This window comes from Colobus angolensis, unplaced genomic scaffold (genome assembly GCF_000951035.1).
Source record: "Colobus angolensis palliatus isolate OR3802 unplaced genomic scaffold, Cang.pa_1.0 Scaffold1, whole genome shotgun sequence".
Classification (NCBI taxonomy): Eukaryota; Metazoa; Chordata; class Mammalia; order Primates; family Cercopithecidae; genus Colobus; species Colobus angolensis.
In genome coordinates this window covers 519,016-538,281 of record NW_012110918.1, presented here as the reverse complement: position 1 = coordinate 538,281, position 19,266 = coordinate 519,016, and the positions used below count along the sequence as shown (strand labels likewise).

The following is a 19,266-nucleotide window of genomic DNA, read 5'->3' as shown; positions in this document are numbered from 1 at the left end:
TCGGGGTGTGGGGAGACCTCTTCTGCCCTCCCCGCTGCGGATGAGGCAGGAAGACCCACAGCAGCCCCAGCCCCTTCACCCCCATCCCCTGCTCGGGCGATGTGGGCCGAACCTCGTTACCCCGCTGGGTGACCCGAGTCACATGGGGTCGCATGCGCTCCCAACTCCCTGTTTCCTTGGCAGTCTCCTAAGCAAGGGAGTTCTGGAACCGTCGCAATAAGGGAACTTTTTGCCCGATACTTCTTGTCAAGGGCGTAGGGTGACAGCCTCCTTTTAAGCAAGGATATGAAACTTGAGAGAGTGTCAGGTTGACCGTACTGGAATCAGAAGAGAATGGACCCTTACAGTTAGTCTGAAAAAGTAGCGTCTGTGCTTTTTCGCCCCAGTGTCACGGTCAGGTAGGATGTTTACGTGTAATTTCTGTGCAACATGTTCCACTCTCCTTTTCGCTAAGTAACTGGGGGCTCGCGGGAAGGGAGTACCACTAGTTCTGTTTAGATGAAATGTAGTGGTAAGAAGACTGGCCTAAAAGTCATGTGGATCCTGTACAGATGGAGACAATGAATGAGTGTTGAGTTAGATAATTGGTTCTGCCCTTTATTGACAGTAGTTTTAAAATTAAACTTTGTTCTTAAGTGAAAAACAAGTTGTTTATTTCTGGGCATTCAAAGAAATCAAAAAGACGGTTTTTGTCATTTGAACGATAATTAACACTCGTGTTTCTGTGTGTCAGGTGTGTTCTATAGAAAAGACATTTTGGCAGAATTTAGGTGCAGAGCCTGGTACCTCAGGTGCATCTGGATTTTATTTTATCTGGGGAGCAGTTTAGGAGTTTGCTACAGATTGCAGGTCTTTGTAAGCGGGATTTTTGGTCAGGAAGTACATAAGGGACTTCTTCATGTCACCCCTGCTCCCCCACCTTCCATCGTTTGGGTAAAGGAAAAACTACCTGAAGAGCTAGGCATTGTGGAGTAATGAACTAGAGAGAATCACTAGACCACAGCCCGCTCTAGCCCTAGTGCCTCTGCAGTTAAACTATAAAGAACAGTTGTATTTATCCTACTGTAATGTTTAGCACAAAACTAATTAAGGTCTCTTCCAAGGCTGCAGACTCTGCCTTGACAGTCCTTAATTGAAGGAACCTTTGTAACCTGATGCAGCTGAACTTAAGGAATTATGTTAATGAATAGCATCAGCATGTTAACTGATTGTGAGCCAGGTAAACACCTCGTTCTTAATGTACACTGAGTTGTAAGTGTGATCTACTTGAGCATTGATTGCGAGATGATGTAAGTCGCCAGGAATCTAGTTTTTCCGAGTTGACGTGAAATTTGACAGTAGAACAGTTTTTCAGGCTGGGCGTGGTGGCTCACTCCTGCAATCCCAGCACTTTGGGAGGCCAAAGTGGGAGGATGGCTTGAGCCCAGGAGTTCCAGACCAGCTGGGTAACATAGCCAGACGTCGTCTCTATTAAAAAAAAAAAAAAAAAAAAAAAACACCCAGAAAGCACCAGGTTTTCAGTTATTCAAACAGATGACTTCCTAATAGCCAAGTGACTGCTCAGATTGATCAAAGGTAATGAAAGTAGTAAGTCAGTGATAATGAAAAATGAGTTTGAACTAACCTCTGTGAGCTGGAGTCCGATTTTGTATTATTTTGCAGTTGCTCTTCCTCCCCTTTAGGGAAATTGAAGGCCATCCTGTGACTTAAACTGGATTGAAACTTGGGCTGGAAGAAGTTTTTAAATTTTGAATGTATTCCTAGAAGACTCAATGTTGGGTTACGGTGCCGAAGGAACAAACAGAACGTGGAGCTATAATATAATAGTTGGTTCTTAGTGTTTCATAAATGAACATCTTTTAGGCTCGTAAAATCTTTGTTGTATCTGTTTTCTTGTGAGCTTGGACATTGGTCTGTGCAGCATAAGTTCTTTTTCCTTCTTGAATTAGGTTCTTTTTTGACTACCTTCTACCCCAGAAGTTATTTTATAAATTGGAACATGTTAAAAATCCTTCAGAAAGAGGAATTGTCCTAATAGTATTTGCTTTTCAAGGCTCTAATTTTGAGACAGTGAGCAACTGTTATTTTTTTAACCTCTGAGAAGTTCTTTTTGATGTTGGTCTTCTTTTTTGAAGATTTGTCTGGGATAATTCAGAAGTATAAGGAAATAATACTGAAATAAAAACTTACGATAATATGTAATGACTCCTCTCCATACATTTTTTTTTCTTCTTTTTAAACAAAGGTATGAGGGTGCTGGTTGATGCTCGAGAGAAGCTTCATATTCCCTGGGGAGATAATTCAAACCAACAACATGGAGATAAGATGATGTCGTTTGATACCCGGGCCCCCATGGCAGCCCAAGGAATGGTGGAAACAAGGGTTTTCTTACAATATCTTCCTGCTATAAGAGCATTATGGGCAGACAGCGGCATACAGAATGCCTATGACCGGCGTCGAGAATTTCAGCTGGTAAGAGATTTGCTCTTTTAAAACGTGTGATTTTATTTTAACGACGTTTAGTAATACAGGTTGCACATCCCTAATGCGAAAATTCGAAATGCTCTCAAATCTCAAAGTATTTGAGTTGGAGGAACAGACTGAGAGGCTAAGGGACAGACCTAATGTGTTCTAGTCTGTAATGACTACTTGTAAAAATACTGCATAAAATTACCTTTAGGCTACATGTCTTAAGGTATATATGAAACATAAATGAATTTCTAGTTTAGACTTGAGTCCCACTCCCAGAATCTCATGTGTATGCAGATATTTCAAAAATCTGAAAAAATTCAAAATCCAAAACACTTCCGGTCCCAGGCATTCAGATAAGGGATGTTCAACCTGTATCTGATTTTAGCACACTTTTTTCACTGACTTCCATAATGTAACGTATCTATCCAAAATTGTAGCCTCAGAAATTTGTTTTTTTGTTTTTTTGGGGTTTATTTTGAGATGGAGTCTCACTGTGTTGCCCAGGCTAGAGTGCAGTGGCGTAATCTTGGCCCACTGCAACCTCTGCCTCCAGGGTTCAAGCAACTCTCGTGCCTCAGCCTCCTGTGTAGCTGGGTCTACAGGCACATGCCACCACACCTGGCTAATTTTTGTCTTTTTAGTAGAGGCAGTTTCACCATGTTGGCCAGGCTGATCTGGAACTCCTGACCTCAAGTGATCCGCCCACTTTGACCTCCCAAATTGCTGGCATTGCACCAGGCATTTTTCCCCTTTTTCCTTAAAGGAGTACCCATAAAATACTTTGTAGCTGTTACACAACATTGAAGACAGGTTTGGAAAAAAAGTATCCAGTCCAGGTTAAAAATACAGAATACAGTTGAAACAGATTTTTAATCAAGTGTTCGGTACTTTAACTGTGAATGCTGTGATTGGGTTTTATTTGCCAAAGGCCAGAAAGATTCCAGCAGTGATAGAAATCTAGACTGTATGCCATTTGGAAGTAATTCAGATCTGAAGTGTTTTACTCTAATATGATTAAAATGGAGTCACAGTTAAAAGTAAAACTGCTGGCTGGGCGTGGTGGCTCATACCTGTAATCCCAGCACTTTGGGAGTCTGAGGCGGGTGGATCACCTGCCTGATATCAGAAGTTTGAGACCAGCCTGGCCAACATGGTGAAACACCATCTCTACTAAAAATACAAAAATTAGCCGGGTGTGGTGGCAGTCACCTGTAATCCCAGCTACTCAGGAGGCTGAGGCAGGAGACTCGCTTGAACCCAGGAAGCGGAGGTTGCGGTAAGCTGAGTTCACTCCACTGCACTCCAGCCTGGGCAACAAGAGCGAAACTCCGTCTCCAAAAAAGTAAATAAATAAACTGCTTAGGAAGTTGTTTGATGATGTCACCAACATTAATCCACATTAATGGGTGTGGCTACAAGGTGATGTACAATCAGCCGTCCTTGCTGTTATTATTTGTACTTAGAAGCAGTCTTGCCTTTTAAAAGTTCTAGGAAAGTGTTCATGATAGCTTTTTATAAAACTGACACCTTAATTTTTACTATATCTGAATTATAGCTTTTATATCTATCATTCAACTAGCACTGGATTATTTACTGTCTTGTATAGTTCTCTTCTATCATGTTTGTACCTTGTCTTTTCAAGTAATGTGTTTATTTCTGTCTCACATTGTTGTTAAAATGAATAGCTGCCAGTATTGCATGTTGAAAATGATGAATTTAACTTGACAAATGACCTCCATCCAATTCCCAGATTTCTGGTTGGTTTTGTCCTTTGATGAATGTTTCTTACTTTATTTTTGGTAGACTTGCTTGCATGAGTTCTTCCATATACCCCTTCCCATCACCCATCACCCTACCTCCTGTTTTTCGTTTTTTTGTTTTTTTGTGTTTTTTTGCGAGTTTTGCTTTTGTTGCCCAGGCTAGAGTGCAGTGGTGCAATCTCGGCTCATGTCCGTCTCCCAGGTTCAAGTGATTCTCCTGCCTCAGCCTCCTGAGTAGCTGAGATTACAAGCATGCGCCACCACACCTGGCTAATTTTGTATTTTTGGTAGAGACGGTGTTTCTCCATGGTGGTCAAGCTGGTCTCAATCTCCTGACCTCAGGTGATCCACCTGCCTCGCCCTCCCAAAGTGTTGAGATTACAGGTGTGAGCCACTGTGCCTGGCCATCTACCTCCTGTTTTTAAGTGCTGCTTAATCTCCTTTCTTCTTAGTTCATTTTCTCAACAAACCACACACTTTCAACTCAGTTTTCTCAGGCTCTATTCATCCTTCCAGGTCAGAGAAAAAACATTCATGTGTAATAAGCGTACAGTGCATATGGATTAAATGAATAAATGAAGAACTGCATACCTGAAAGTTCTCTGTGGGCAAGTTCCATATTTGCCCTAAGTCCGTTTAATTAAAATTGGGTTTCATGGACAGTTTTTTAATTTGGAAGCTTACGTCTAACTCTCTAACATCAGGACTGTCATGTCATCATCGTTGAGAAAACATCCCTAAGTATATCTTTGTGATTAAGAACGAACAGGTAAAACCACTCAGGATGAGGACCTGCTTGTTGTTGACTTGAGCCACTTGATGCTTAAGGAGCAAAGAAGTCCTCAAAGATGAGGAGAGATAAGTTCCAGAAATACTTTTTTCCATGATGAAAAGTAGAGACAAAAGAGGAACAGAGCAAGATCGAATTTTAAACTTCTGGAGGACAGAGATTCTTTTTTCCTGAGTCTGTGCTCAGCATTGTTTTTTGTTTCTTTGCTTTTGTTTTTTAAGAGACAAGGTCTCACTGTTGCCTAGGCTGGAGTGCACTGTTGTGATCATAGCTCACTGTAGACTCAACTCCTGGGCTCAAGTGATTCTCCGGCTTCAGTCTCCCAAGTAGCTCGGACTACAGGTGTGTGCCACCACACCCAGCTAATTTTTTAAAAACTTTGTAGAGGTAGGGTCTTGCTATGTTGCCAGTGCTGGTCTTGGACTCCTGACCTCTAGCAGCCCTCCTGCCCTGGCTTCCCAAAATGTTGGGATTGCAGGTGTGAGCCACTGTGCATGGCTTCAGCATTGTTAATAGCACCTGAGACATATAGATGCTCCATTATTATGTTGACTTAGTGGCTCTTAAACCCTTGGATATGCTGTGTGGTGCTTGGCATAGTGTCAGGCACTGGGAAGGCACTGGCTTACTTAAAATTTTCCTCAAAGTCATCATCAATTCCATCTACTCATCTACATGCAGCAGCTCCCCAAGTTCTGATTTTTCTACCTCTGTAACATGTCTTGTATTCATTCCCTCCATGTTATTGTCCTGCTTCCTCTTGCTTGGACTCCAAGGCAGTCTTGTTCAAACACAGCATTGCTTTGCTCAGAAAGCTTTGGTGGCTCGCCATTGCCTCCAGAACAGAGTTCAGCTTTTGTGTGTGAGTCCAGACTCTAGCTAGCTTACCTGTGATTCCACCAATATATTTCATTAGGCCACTGGACATACTCTGTAATCTCTTGATTCCCACATACCCTAATTTTTTGCTTCTATAGCTCTCGTCATGCGTAGTCCCTCTGCCAGAATTATTCTTTACCCTGTTATTAGGTCTTGCCCTTCACTTAATGCAGTGATAATCACACTCATTGTGGCCCACGGACCCAATGGACTGGAATGCTTGTTAAAACAAACAAGTAGATGCTCAGACTTCATACCTGAGGATCTGATTCTGGATTCTGGGATGGGACCCAGTGATCTATATTTTTAGCAAATAACCTCAGGTGATTTGGATGAATTTGCCCCATGCCACCTCCCTTTCCCCAGGACCAGTGCCTTGGGGGCTATGTCTCCTTCTTTGAAACATCTCCAGTCTTCCTGGCTAGAATGGAGATCTCTGTGTCCTTTGCTTTCCCTAGCATGCTTGCTTCTATCACTCCTCACGGTACCCATTATGTGTGTTAGAGTTACAACTTTCATGTGTAGCTGTCAGTCATGTAGACGTCCTTTGGTATGCCTTGTCTGTCTTTTTCTCTCCCACTAGCGTAGTGCCTGACACTTTTATTTCCTCATTTTTCAGACGTTCTTAATTACAGAGGTCTTCTAAAAAAGTAAAATGTCTGTAATCCCAGCTCTTTGGGAGGCTGAGGCAGGCAGATCACTTGAGGTCAGGAGTTGGAAACCAGCCTGGCTGACATGGTGAAACCCCATTTCTACCAAAAAAAAAAAGAAAACAAAAATTAGCCAGGCGTGGTGGCATGTACCTGTAGTCCTAGCTACTCAGGAGGCTGAGGCACAAGAATCGCTTGAACTCAGGAGGTGGAGGTTGCAGTGTTGGGAATCATGCTACTGCACTCCAAAATGGAGCGTCAGAGTGAGACCCTGTCTCAAAAAAAAAAAATGTAAAAATATATAATATAATTTAATTCTACATAAAGTTCCTTTTGGGAAATATAGATTATTTCTGTAACCATTTCCTAATTTTCTAGGAAGTGGAAAGTTCTTGTATAATTATAATTTTTATTTGGGGGGGTTGGAATGTGTTTTTGTTATGTTTAGCAACATATTTTTGAATTTTGGTTAGGAAAGGTAAACATCAGAAGAAATAGGAGAGGTTAGCAGATAAAGTAACTAAAATTAACCTTTTCATTTCAGCTAATGATTTGATTATTAAACTTATTAATGAAAATTAAAAACTGACATGTTTTAAGGCTCTACATGACTTAACATTTTGCTTAAGATGAACGACTGCCCTTTAATCAATTTTCGGGACAAGGGATAGGGTATTGATAACACAGCTTAGGTTTTTAGCAGGCTCCTCATTTGTTAGTAATAACTTTGGGTGTAAACATGAATGTTTTTCTTTCTAAGTTCCCAAAGGCAAACATTTCCTTTTTTGGTTAGTTCTATTATGGGTCAGCTAAATAGCTTACTGTGGAAAAGAAAAATACAAGATTCGCATTCTTGTTATAACTTAAGGTACCTTTCTAGTTATGATAAATTAGCACATTGAGGATAATATATTGTAAGAAGTGGTCTCTTTTAGTACTGAATTAAATATTTAAAATACTCTACTTTGGCTGTACGTTCAGTGTGCCTGCCACTGCACTTTTGAGTTACCCTGTTTTAGGAAACCTTCTCATGTGACAGTAACTAGATAGTTTGGTAACTCAGATGAATAAAGAGATGGGAGTCAGGGGTTGGCTGGATGATACAATTGGAGATATGGATGAAAACTAACAAAATGGCTAGGAGTCATTTCCAACTAATTTTTTTGTTTAATTTGTATTCGCTTATTGAGAAGTATAAGCAACACTGGTTACGTAGGACAGGACTGACAGTGGGAGGAACATCCCACAGCTTCCTACTTTCTGTAAACAATTTAACATTGTCAGCATTAATACAGCTTCCTGTAATGGCCAGTCTGTCTTTGCAATTCCTGAAACCAAACTGTTTTTGCTAATCATGGTACCTTCAGTTAGACTTAATTCTTTTCTTTTTTTGTGCCTGATGTTATTCTTCTTGAAGCCCATAAGGTAGTGTATTCATTAACACAGAGATTTACTCCCTCAGTCTGTGTAACAAGGTAACCATTTAGCTCCATGACTGGCATGTAAAAAGCTGAGGTCCAACTAAGTATTCTAGAAACTTCAGTTTCAGCTAATTTTTTAAAAAATTTATTTGCACTGCAGCGTGTGTTTGAAATACAATACAATCAAGAGTCATTTGAAGCTCCTGTAGTCCCAGCTACTGGAGAGGCAGGAGGATTGCTTGAGCTCAAGAATTCAAGTCCAATGTGGGCAACATAGTGAGGACAGCCCCCCCTTAAAAAAAAAAAGAATCAAGAGTCATTTATTTATAAATTAATGCGAATTTGGATTTGCTTTAAATAGTAAAGAATTGCTACTTTCAGTTGTAAAATATTATGTTTCTTTTAGATGATTGGTCCATTTTCTCTATAAGTATAGTCAAGCAAGGACTTTGAGTTGCTAAAAACCTATTGGGTATCTTTTGGTTCTAGGGTTAGTGTTAAATATTTCATCCCCTATAAAATAAAGATTATATATAACATTAGAGATAGTAGAGGTTTTTATCTTACTTTATTAATAGTTTTTAGAGACAGAGTCTCACTCTGTTAAACAGGCTGAAGTGCAAGTGGTGTGATCATAGTTCCCTGTAACCTTAGAACTCAAGTGTTCCTCCTGTCTCAGCCTCCTAAAGTGCTGGGATTACAGTAGTGAGCCACCTCACCCAGCCAGAAATAGAGATTTTAAAATTGAGTTTAATTTCCTTGTGATGAAATTGATCAGATGTCAGAGTGGTTACATTTTATCCAAATCTTGTAAACCCAGAGCTTTATGTTTGTTTACGTTAAACACAAAGGTTTTTTTTTTTCTTTTTAATTTCTTTTTTTAAATTTCTGTCAGTTCCTTTAAGTTTACACTTATGGTTTTAATACAAGTTTGTGAGGTGTGTGTGCATGCACACATAGGTGATATCATTTGATGTATTCTATTATGTTGAAATTTTCATGTTTGCATTTTTTTGGGTGAAAACTTGTCAGGCTGTAGAATGTCTGGGTTCTTGGTGCTAAAGGGGAATTGGAAAATACTTGCTGCTTTCTATATTACCTTTTATTGCTAAACAAAGCTAGTGGCACAATAATTTATGATTCTCTGAAAATGTTTATTAAACAACTAAGAGGTGGAACAAGTAAATAGTTTTGTTATGAAAAGTAGACTTTAGTTTCAGAACTCTTTGCCTAGAGTGTGAACCTAACCCAGGAAAAAGGTTTGTGAGCTTACTTTAAAGAAAAGCATAATGGCCGAAGGACTCCTTGGATTGAATGTTCCCTGCTCATCTTTCACAGATATGCAGCAGCCAACGAAGTTGGGGTGTCCAGTCCTGTTAGCCCAAAACAGGTGCCAGTTTCTTTCTTCAGAAAATTAATTCAGGCTGAGAATTGCTTGAGGCCAAGAATTCCAGAACGGCCTGGCCAACATAGCAAGATCCTGTCTCTACAAATAATTCTAAAAATTAGCCAGGCGCAGTGGCACGTGCCTGTAGTCCCACCTACTTGGGAGGTTGAGAGAAGGAGATCGCTTGAGCCCAGGAATTTGAGGTTGCAGTGAGCTATGATTGCACCACTGCACTCCAGCCTGGCCGACAGTGAGATCCTGTCTCAAAAATAAATAAAAATAAAATTCATAGTACTGATAATTATAATAATTGTTTAATATAATTGTTTAATACCTTATATTTTATAACATTTGCTTTGCGCTTTTCAAAGCCCTATCACATTCATGATCATATAGTCCTATATTTAAAAAGGAGACAGAATCCTGGAGTGTCATGTCCCCCAAAAAAAGAGCAAAACAAGATATACTGTTATGCCCATTTCACAGATTAAAAAATGGAGACTCAGAAAGATTCCTTGAGATGCTTCAATTCACAGACCTAGTAAATAATAATAGAATAGACACCGCAGTCCCAATCTGCTGACTCCTAGTCCACAGCTCTGGCCACAAAACCATTTTACTGACACTCGGACATGGTATCTGTGGAGCATTCTTGTCTTTCATTCCCAACTTCTTCTGACCACCACCCATACATACAAATAATTAACACTCCCCTATTAAATTCTAGCACATTATTTTAAGTGCGTGTAAGGTTTTATTTAAGAGTGTTTGGTGTTATGCTCATAGTCACATAGTTATTTTTATATCCTGAACTTTCCTAATATCCTTGTACCATTTCTTCTTTATTATAGTAATGATATAAGTAATCTTAAGCGATGTTTAATAGTAAATTTACTAACTCTGAATGGTACATTTTATCCTAATCACTATTCAGCTTGGTAAAGCTAACCTTTACCTCCTTGAAAACTAACTGTAATAGTGATTCTCAACTGATGTTTAATCAGTGGACACAGGTTTTTTTTTTCCCAGACAGAGCCTTGCTGTGTTGCCCAGGCTGGAGTGCAGTGGCATGATCCCAGCTCATTGCATCTTCCAATTCCCAGGTTCAAACTCTGACCCAGCCTCCTGATTAATTGGGACTACAGGTGTGCACCACCACACCCAGCTAATTTTTGTATTTTTAGTAGAGATGGGGTTTCACCATATTGGCCAGGTTGGTCTCGAATTCCTGACCTCAGGTGATCTGCATGTCTCAGCCTCCCAAAGTGCTGGGATTACAGGCATGAGCCACCGTGCCTGTCTGAACACAGTTTTTAATGTATTCTGAAAAATAGAAGTTTAGTGGCAACCAGTTGGCTGAAAGAGATTGCCAACCTTTTTCTAGGATATTGCCATTTGGAAATTAGTGCCTGTCTTATATGTAATTGGTCAGATTTGAGTTTGTTTTAGAAAAGAGGACACCATAACGCTTTTTTTTTTTGAGACGGAGTCTCACTCTGTTGCCTGCATTGGAGTGCAGTGGCGTGATTGTGGCTCACTGAAACCTCCACCTCCCAGGCTCAAGCAATTCTCCTGCCTCAGCCTCCTGAGTAGCTGGGATTACAGGTATGGGCCACCATGCCTGGCTATTTTTTGTATTTTTAATAGAGACAGGGTTTCACCATGTTGGCCAGGCTGTTCTCGAACTCCTGACCTCAAGTGGTCTGCCCGCCTTAGCCTCCCAAAGTGTTGGGATTACAGGCGTGAGCCACCATGCCCGGCCTATTGTTAACTTTTTGTGAACTCCTTTGAAATGCTTCCCATGTAATCATGTCACAGTTTTCATACTGCCTATAAGCACTTGAGACTGCAATTTGTCACTAAGTTTTTTCTTCTTTTTCCTTTTTTTAAGAGATGGGGTTTTGCCAGGTTGCCCAGGCTGGTCTTGAATTCCTGGGTTCAATTAATTCTCCCACCTCGGCTTCCCAAAGTGCTGGGACTACAGGCGTGAGTCACCACCATGCCTGGCTTTTCACAAATTTTTGTTCCAGTTAAAAGTGACCTAATTTTTTTTTTTAAGTGTGTATTTCTGGAAATTAGAAGTGATTTTTATCTCCCTGCTTGAAAGTATTTCGTTTTTCCCTAGCTATATAGTATTCACCTTTGTCTATATTGTGAACCTATCTTGTTTGCAAGATGCCTTTTATTCAAAAGAACTTGTTATGGCCACATTAGCAGAGCATAGAATGAGCTGATGTGGATCAAGAAAATAGTTTTGTGTTGGAAACTGAATTTTAGTGCACTTGGCCAAAGTACTGATCTGTTGGGTTGATGGTAGCTGTTTATCTTAATCTTCCAAATGTCATCACTCTTCTTTTGGCAAAATGAGTTGAAAGTAGTTTTTCTTTTTCTGCTTTATGACACAGGGTCTTGCTCTGTTCCTCAGGCCTGTGTGCAGTGGCACAGCCATGGCTTACTGTATGTAGCCTTGACCTCCCCAGCTCAAGCAATCTTCCCACCTCAGTCTCCTGAGTAGTTGAGATTACCAGCACATACTACCACACCCGGCTAGTTTTTTTGTTATTTGCAGAAACAAGGTCTCACTATGTTGACCAGGGTGGCCTTTCCCCGGCCTCAAATGATCCTCCCATCTTGGCCTCCTAAAGTGGGGGGATTTCAGGCGTGAGCCAGTGTGCCCAGCCTCGAAAGGATTTTTAAATCCCTTCAGTGGGTAAACTTTTTCATCCCCATCTACTCTGCAGTAGATCCAGAATACTTCAGTGGAAGTCTTTGTTGATTTTTGTTTGTTTTTTGGTTCTTGTTTTCATTTTTTGTCAATCCTGGCCTATAGATATTTTTGTTTTTTAATCTAAGTAGTAAAATCTGTGTGCTTGGTTGTGCTGTGACTTTTTAAAAGCTTTTATCTTCCATACAAATTAAAAAATAACCATATTTTGTCGAAGCATAGTGGCCCACATCTGTAATCTCAGCACTTTGGGAGGCTGAGGTGAGCAGATTGCTTGAGTCCAGAAGTTTGAGAGCAGCCTGGCCAACATGCCAAAACCCTGTCTCTACAAAATACGCACAAATTAGTCCGGCATGGTGGTGCGCACCTGTGGTCCCAGCTGCTCGGGGGTCTGAAACAAGGGGACCACTTGAGCCTGGGAGGCAGAGTTGCAGTGACCTGAGATTTGCACTGCCACACTCCAGCCTGGGAGACACAGCAAGACCTTGTCTCAAAAAAAAAAAAAAATAATAATAATAATAAACATGTCCAAACTTAATGATTTTATATATTGCAAAACATTATTTGGTTTCATGTGATGGCGTTAAGATTGGATTTGGTTTTGTGCCATGCTGTGGGATAACGTGGAGTAAGGCAGCAGCCAGAGTTCCTGTTCTGGCTGCCACTCACTGTGTGAGCTCAGGCAAGTCCCTCAGCCTCTCTGAATTTCTAATTCTGCAACTGTAAAATGAGGATGATCTATTATTAGGGGCCTACTATTATTATTGTGATGAGGACATGAGATCACCCATGTAAAGCCCCACAGTACCTGTATTGTATTAACCATATTATTAACATTATTAATATTCCTAATGGTCTTTATGCACCTAAGTAGCTTCATAGAAAAATAAAGCACTGTAAACTTTGATTTGATTTACTCTCTAAACCTGATTACCAATATAAAAAATTCTGAATAATGTAGAATATATTACTTGTGTTTTCTTATTAGATTGTATGTTGTCTGTAGGACCACATGTTGAAGAGAGATTTGAGGTTTTCCTTGTTACATTTGTTCTTTTTTTTTGAGATGGAGTCTCGCTCTGTTGCCCAGGCTGGAGTGCAGTGGTGCAGTCTTGGCTCACTGCAACCTCCTTCTCCCAGGTTCAAGTGATTCTCCTGCCTTGGCCTCCCAAGTAGCTGGGACTACAGGCCCGCGCCACCATGCCTGGCTAATTTTTGTATTTTAAGTAGAGATGGGGTTTCACTGTGTTGGCCAGGCTGGTCTGGAACTCCTGACCTCAATTGATCTGCCCACCTCGGCCTCCCAAAGTGTTGGGATTATAGGCTTTACTGCGCCCGGCCACCTTGTTATGTTAATTCTTGTTGCCTAGTGATACCGCTGTGCTTGATTTTTAGATCAAAAACTTATGATGTGGTTCTTCATTTTTTTTTTTTTTGAGATGGAGTTTCACTCTTGTTACCCAGGCTGGAGTGTAGTGGCGCAATCTTGGCTCACGGCAACCTCTGCCTCCCAGGTTCAAGCAATTCTCCTGCCTCAGGCTCCCGAGTAGCTGGGATTACAGGCATGTGCCACCATGCCTGGCTAATTTTGTATTTTTAGTAGAGACAGGGTTTCTCCATTTTGGTCATGCTGGTCTTGAATTCCTGACCTCAGGTTACCTACCTGCTTTGGCCTCCCTAAGTGAGGGAATTACAGGCGTGAGCCACTACAGCTGGCTGGTTCTTCATTTTTTCACAGTGCCTTTTTAAACAAGTGAAAACATTTTACAAACAATAGGTCTATATTTTTATGGCTAGTCCTTGTGTGTCTTTGTAAATGTAAAAACATACAACTCTAAAGAATCAAATGTCATTTGAAAATAATAGACTGTTGTATAGATGGTTGGTGAAACTAACCAGTATTGATCCTTCTCATTATCACGATGAGATTTGTAGCCGGATTATTTGATGATTTGGAGAATGTGTTCCTGAAATGCCTCAGATGTACCAGAGTGAGACAAGTCATTTGTCTTCCTGCTGGAGGCATGGGGAGGTAACCAGTGGCTCAGGTGCAGAGTGCTCACCACTCCCACTGAATGTGCTGCTTTCGTCCCCTCTTCCTTCACCTTTGTCTCTGAGGTGCTCCCCACACCCCTTCCACATGCACACACAGACATACTCTTTCCCTTTCTGTCATTTCTCTGCCCTGTGACTTGGCAGAGGCGTTGAGTGTACTTAGTTAAAAAGGGTATTAGAGCTTCATTTCCAAGGTAAAAAAATTCATATGTTGACAAAATACAGAATTTTGTTTTGTTTTTTTTTTTAGATTCCATGTTTTTTGTGAGATCTCAGCACTTCTGTTTTGTGTAAAACCCAACTAAAAAGTTAGTCTGGAGGATATCTACTTTTTCTCAGGGAGCAAAATTAGCAAATTTCAAATTTGCTCCTCTCAAAGAAAAAAATATTGAATTTAGCATTTAAAAACAAAACTCTTCTATACCACCTCCCTCTCCCCAAAAATCATAAAATAATGCCATTGGGTTCTTTGAGCCAAGACAGCTATATTTAGCTTGTAAATAGGCCATTTCTTTTCTCTTTAAACTCTTCTGGAAAGGTTAAAGAAAAAGAGCTGAAATACTGAATAATTGGGGTGAGAGACTTTCACTTTCCTTTTCAACATCTTGGTTACTGTTTTCTTAGTCTCTGGGTAACTTTAAAAAATATTTTTTGCTAGCTGGGCGAGGTGGCGGGCGTCTGTAGTCCCAGCTACTCGGGAGGCTGAGGCAGGAGAATGGCGTAAACCTGGGAGGCGGAGCTTGCAGTGAGCTGAGATCCGGCCACTGCACTCCAGCCCGGGCGACAGAGCGAGACTCTGTCTCAAAAAAAAAAAAAAAATTTCTGCTAAATAGGATGAATTGGCTCAGAAATTATATAGAAAATCAGATATATCATCTTGTGATTTTTATTTAAGCATCATGATGTGAAATGTGGTTGTGTCTTTTCATTGATATTAAATAAAAGAAACATTTATGGAAGCTACTAGCAATGAGCAGCTGCCCCAGAATTTCCATGTTGCTAGAGAGTTGCTCACAAGTTATTGCCTGGCCAGCTCTGCTACAGTAAGCCTAACACATGAGAGAATGTACAGGAGTATACTTTAGAAAGATAAAGTTGCTATTCAACTATAAGATGGTCTCTAAATTTTTAATGAGTTTTTAAAAACCTAAATTATTGGCTGGGTGGGGTGGCTCATGCCTGTAATCCCAGCACTTTGGGAGGCCAAGGCAGGCAGATCACAAGGTCAGGAGAGCAAGACCATCCTGGCCAACAGGGTGAAACCCGTCTGTACTAGAAATACAAAAATTAGCTGGGCATGGTGGCATGTGCCTTGTAATCCCAGCTGTAATCCCAGCTCAGGGAGGCTGAGGCTTGAACCAGGGAGTCGGAGGTTGCTGTGAGCGGAGGTCACGCCACGGCACTCTAGCCTGGTGACAGAGTGAGACTCCTTCTCAAAAAAAACAAACCCTGAATAATACTGTATGTTCACAAAGTTGCAAATACTGTTTATCCTAATTGCAAATTTTAAAAAGAAAATATGATTTATCCAATTCAGTTAAAAATATTGTAATACAAATGATTTGCTATTTTTAACTGTTACCAGCTTGCCACATTTACTGTTAAACTATTTGCCACAGCTTCAAACATGGTAGGGACTTTAAACTGTTGCCATAAAGATAATATACATTTCAACTCTAGACTAGAACAAGGAGAATTATACTTGCTTCCATTTTGTCTTGACTTTTCCAGTTATGGTATGTTATGATTAAATGTTGCAACCAATTTTAAAGTTGGTGCTATAGTTTAATAGTTTAGTAAGAGAACCAAGGTTCCCCTTGTTGTATAGTATTTTGCACAGTTGGCCTTAACTATATCTTTTTTTTTGTTTTGAAAAAGAGTATTTTATTAAAAAGCTTCATTTTGTAGAAACACTTTTTCTGATGAGAATATGTTCATGTGATATTTTTGTATGTAATTATAGTTTATTCTATATGGAAAGTAAATAGCGAATATAAAAAGTGATGAGGACAAGAAAGCCCTAGGTAGTGAATTACAGGAAATGTGTTACTCTGAAACAGGTCTGGTAACAGTTCACTGGTAGCTTTCAGCAGCCATGCAGTCACATGTTACTGAACACCTATAAATGAGTCAGTTACCTTTTTGTGGGCTAGGTGTTTGCGAATGAACCAAATGAAAGTAATCCCTGCGTTGATCTTAGATGCTAGTCAGAGTAATGAAATATGCACACAAATATGTAATTACACATGTGGTAAATGCTCTGAAGGAAAAGAAACAATGAGAGACCAGGAGGATAGTCTGAGGAGGCAACATTTAGGTTAAGATCCCATGGATGAGAAAGTCCTCCAGGAAAGGAGGGGGAAGAATGCTCCAGGCAGAATGAGCACCGTCTGCACAGTTGGAGAAAAACTTACTGCCGGTCAGAAAACGTGATCCAGGCCAGGAGGGAGGAGCAAGTGAGGGAGAACTGAGGTGGAGGAGGCAGGCAGCAGCCTGTGACTGCCAGGCCTTGTAGCCCGTGTTGAGGAGTTTGAGGTTTCTTTGCCTTGGGAAGCCACCAAAGGATTTTAAGCAGGATCACTCAGGCTGCTGTGTGGAAATTAGAGGGGAGTGAGGGAGAGCCTTTGCACCAGGTACTGTTTTTGGTTCTAACCAGTTCCAGAGTTAGGAGGCTATTGCAGAGCAAGCAGCTTGTTGTCAGGTGGTGGCCATAGAGATAAGAGAAGAAAATGGATTCAGGATATACTTTGTAGGGAAAATAATTGGAATCTGATAGATTGAATGTGGGGTAGGGGAGAAAGGCATATATTAAGAGTGACTCAAGTTTCTGGCTTTATCAACTAGGTGGATATTGGTGCTATTTACTCAAATCACAGGATCATGGGAGAATGATATTTGAGGGGGATGATTAAGAGTTTAGGCTATAGGCAGTCCCTGATTTACTGTGGTTTGACTTACGATTTTTTTTTTACTTTATGGTGGTGCAAATGCAACACACATTTAGTATAAACTATACTTCAGGTGCCCATACCACCATTATGTTTTTCACTTTCGGTATAGTATTCAGTAAACGTTGTGAGATATTCAACACTTTATTATAAAATAAGCTTTGTGCTAGATGATTTTGCCCAGCCATCAGCTGATGTGAGTGTTCCGAGCATGTTTAAGGGAGGTTAGGCTAAGCTGTGATGCTTGGTGGGTTAGATGTATTAAATGTATTTTTGGGCCAGTCACAGTGGCTTATGCCTGTAATCTCAACACATTGGGAGGCCGAGATGGGGAGATTGCTTGAACTCAAGAACTCGAGACCAGCCTCACCAACATGGTGAGAACCGCCCCCGCCTGACCCCGTCTCTACTAAAAATACAAAAAAATAGTTGGGTATATGGTGGTGTATGCATGTGATCCCAGCTACTCAGAGCTGAGGTGGGAGGATCCCTTGAGCCCAGGAGGTTGAGGCTACAGTGAGCCATGATTATGCCACTGTGACTCAAGCCTGGGTGACAAAGCGAGACCCTGTCTCTAAAAATAAATGGGTTTTTTTCTTTTTCTTTTCTTTTTTTTTTTGAGATGGTATCTCGCTCTGTCACCCAGACTGGAGTGCAGTGGCGCAGTCTCGGCTCACTGCAACCTTTGCCTACCTGCTTCAAACGATTCTCCTACCTCAGCCTCCCAAGTAGCTGAGATTACAGGTGCGTGCCACCAGGCCCAGTGAATTTTTGGATTTTTGGTAGAGACGGGGTTTTCCCATATTGGCCAGGCTGGTCTCGAACTCCTGACCTTGTGATCTGTCCGCCTCAGCCTCCCAAAGTGATTACAGGCATGAGCCACTGCACCCAGCCATAAATGTGTTTTTGACTTAACGACATTTTCATCTTAAGTGATGGGTTTGTTGGGGCATAACCCCATCAGAAGTCAACGAGCTTAAGTACTAGGTTGAGATCTCTGTGAGATGTCTGGGTGGAGATAACCAGGTAGACAGCTTGATACATGAGTCTTGAATCCAGAACAGTTTGGGGCTAGAGATAGAAATTCAGGAGGTGTTTGTATCTAGGAGGTATTTGAAGTCTGTGAAACAATTACTGAGTATAATTTTTCTGATATGATTACTCAGGGAAAGGGTGTAAAAAGAGATGAGGGCTCATGGTAGAGTCTTTTTTTCATTTTTGTAGAGGCCGGGTCTCGCCATGTTGCCTAGGCTGATCTTGAACTCCTGGGCTCAAGCAATCTGCCTGTCTTGGCCTCCCAATGTGTTGGGATTACAAGCGTGAGCCACTATACTCAGTCTGACAGTAGTAGAGTCTTGAGAAACCTCCACATCTTTTGAGAATGTTCAGAGGAGGAGATCCTAGCAGAAATGGCCAGAAAGGTAGGAGAAATTTAGGAACATGTCATGTCATGGAAGCCAGGAAAGTGTTTCAAGAAGAAAAAAGTGGTCAGCAGTGTCCTGTGCTGGTGAGAGGTCTAGGAAGAATGACATGTGCATTGATGTTTGGCACAGGAAAGTTGCATATGCTGACTGGCAGCAGGTGCCCTGCTGAGGGAGATGCCAGCCTAGAAGGACTTAAAAGGAGAGAGAGGCGAGGAAGTGGAGAAGATTCAATTGAAGTCAAGCTGACTGTTCTCTTGTCCCTTTTACGGTGCTTTCAACCCTCTGGCTTAGTAAGTTGTGGTTTTTCTGATCTTTTTAAAGTTTGAGAGGACATTGTATTTATATTAACCAGTTTATTTGAATTACAATCTCAGAAGTATTAAATATTCATAAGATTGTTAATCTGTTAGGTCAGGCAAATACAGAAGAGTTTTTCACTTTGTACTTGATTATTTTATTTATGATCATTTCCAATTTAGTTAGGGTAATAACCTGATCAGTTATATACATGGCACTCATTCCTTCTTCAGCAAACATGTGCTGAATACCTGCCCCTGCTATGTTCTTGGCCCAGACTAGGCCCTAGCAACCCAAGTGAACTGCCCGTCTGGCTGCCTTAATGGGGGCTCCCAATCTAGTGGGGAGCAAATGAAATGATCAGTGCGATCATATACTGCACTTTTGCAGCTGTTCTGCCAAGAATGTGCAGAATTACTCTTTATTAACCTAAAAAAGACTTAAGAGAGCATGTAGTC

The 19,266-nt window shown here is 40.9% G+C and overlaps 1 protein-coding gene across 1 annotated transcript in view; it reads left to right on the top strand.

Moving 5' to 3' along the window:
* Positions 1-215: 215 nt before the first annotated feature.
* GNA13 (guanine nucleotide binding protein (G protein), alpha 13) overlaps positions 216-19,266 on the top strand; it is a 46,656-nt gene continuing 27,605 nt past the window's right edge. Inside the window, exons 1-2 of the mRNA XM_011938302.1 lie at positions 216-398; positions 2,246-2,472. Coding sequence (XP_011793692.1) covers positions 2,248-2,472 — 225 coding nt within the window. The 5' untranslated portion in view covers positions 216-398; positions 2,246-2,247. The remainder of the gene's footprint in view (positions 399-2,245; positions 2,473-19,266) is intronic.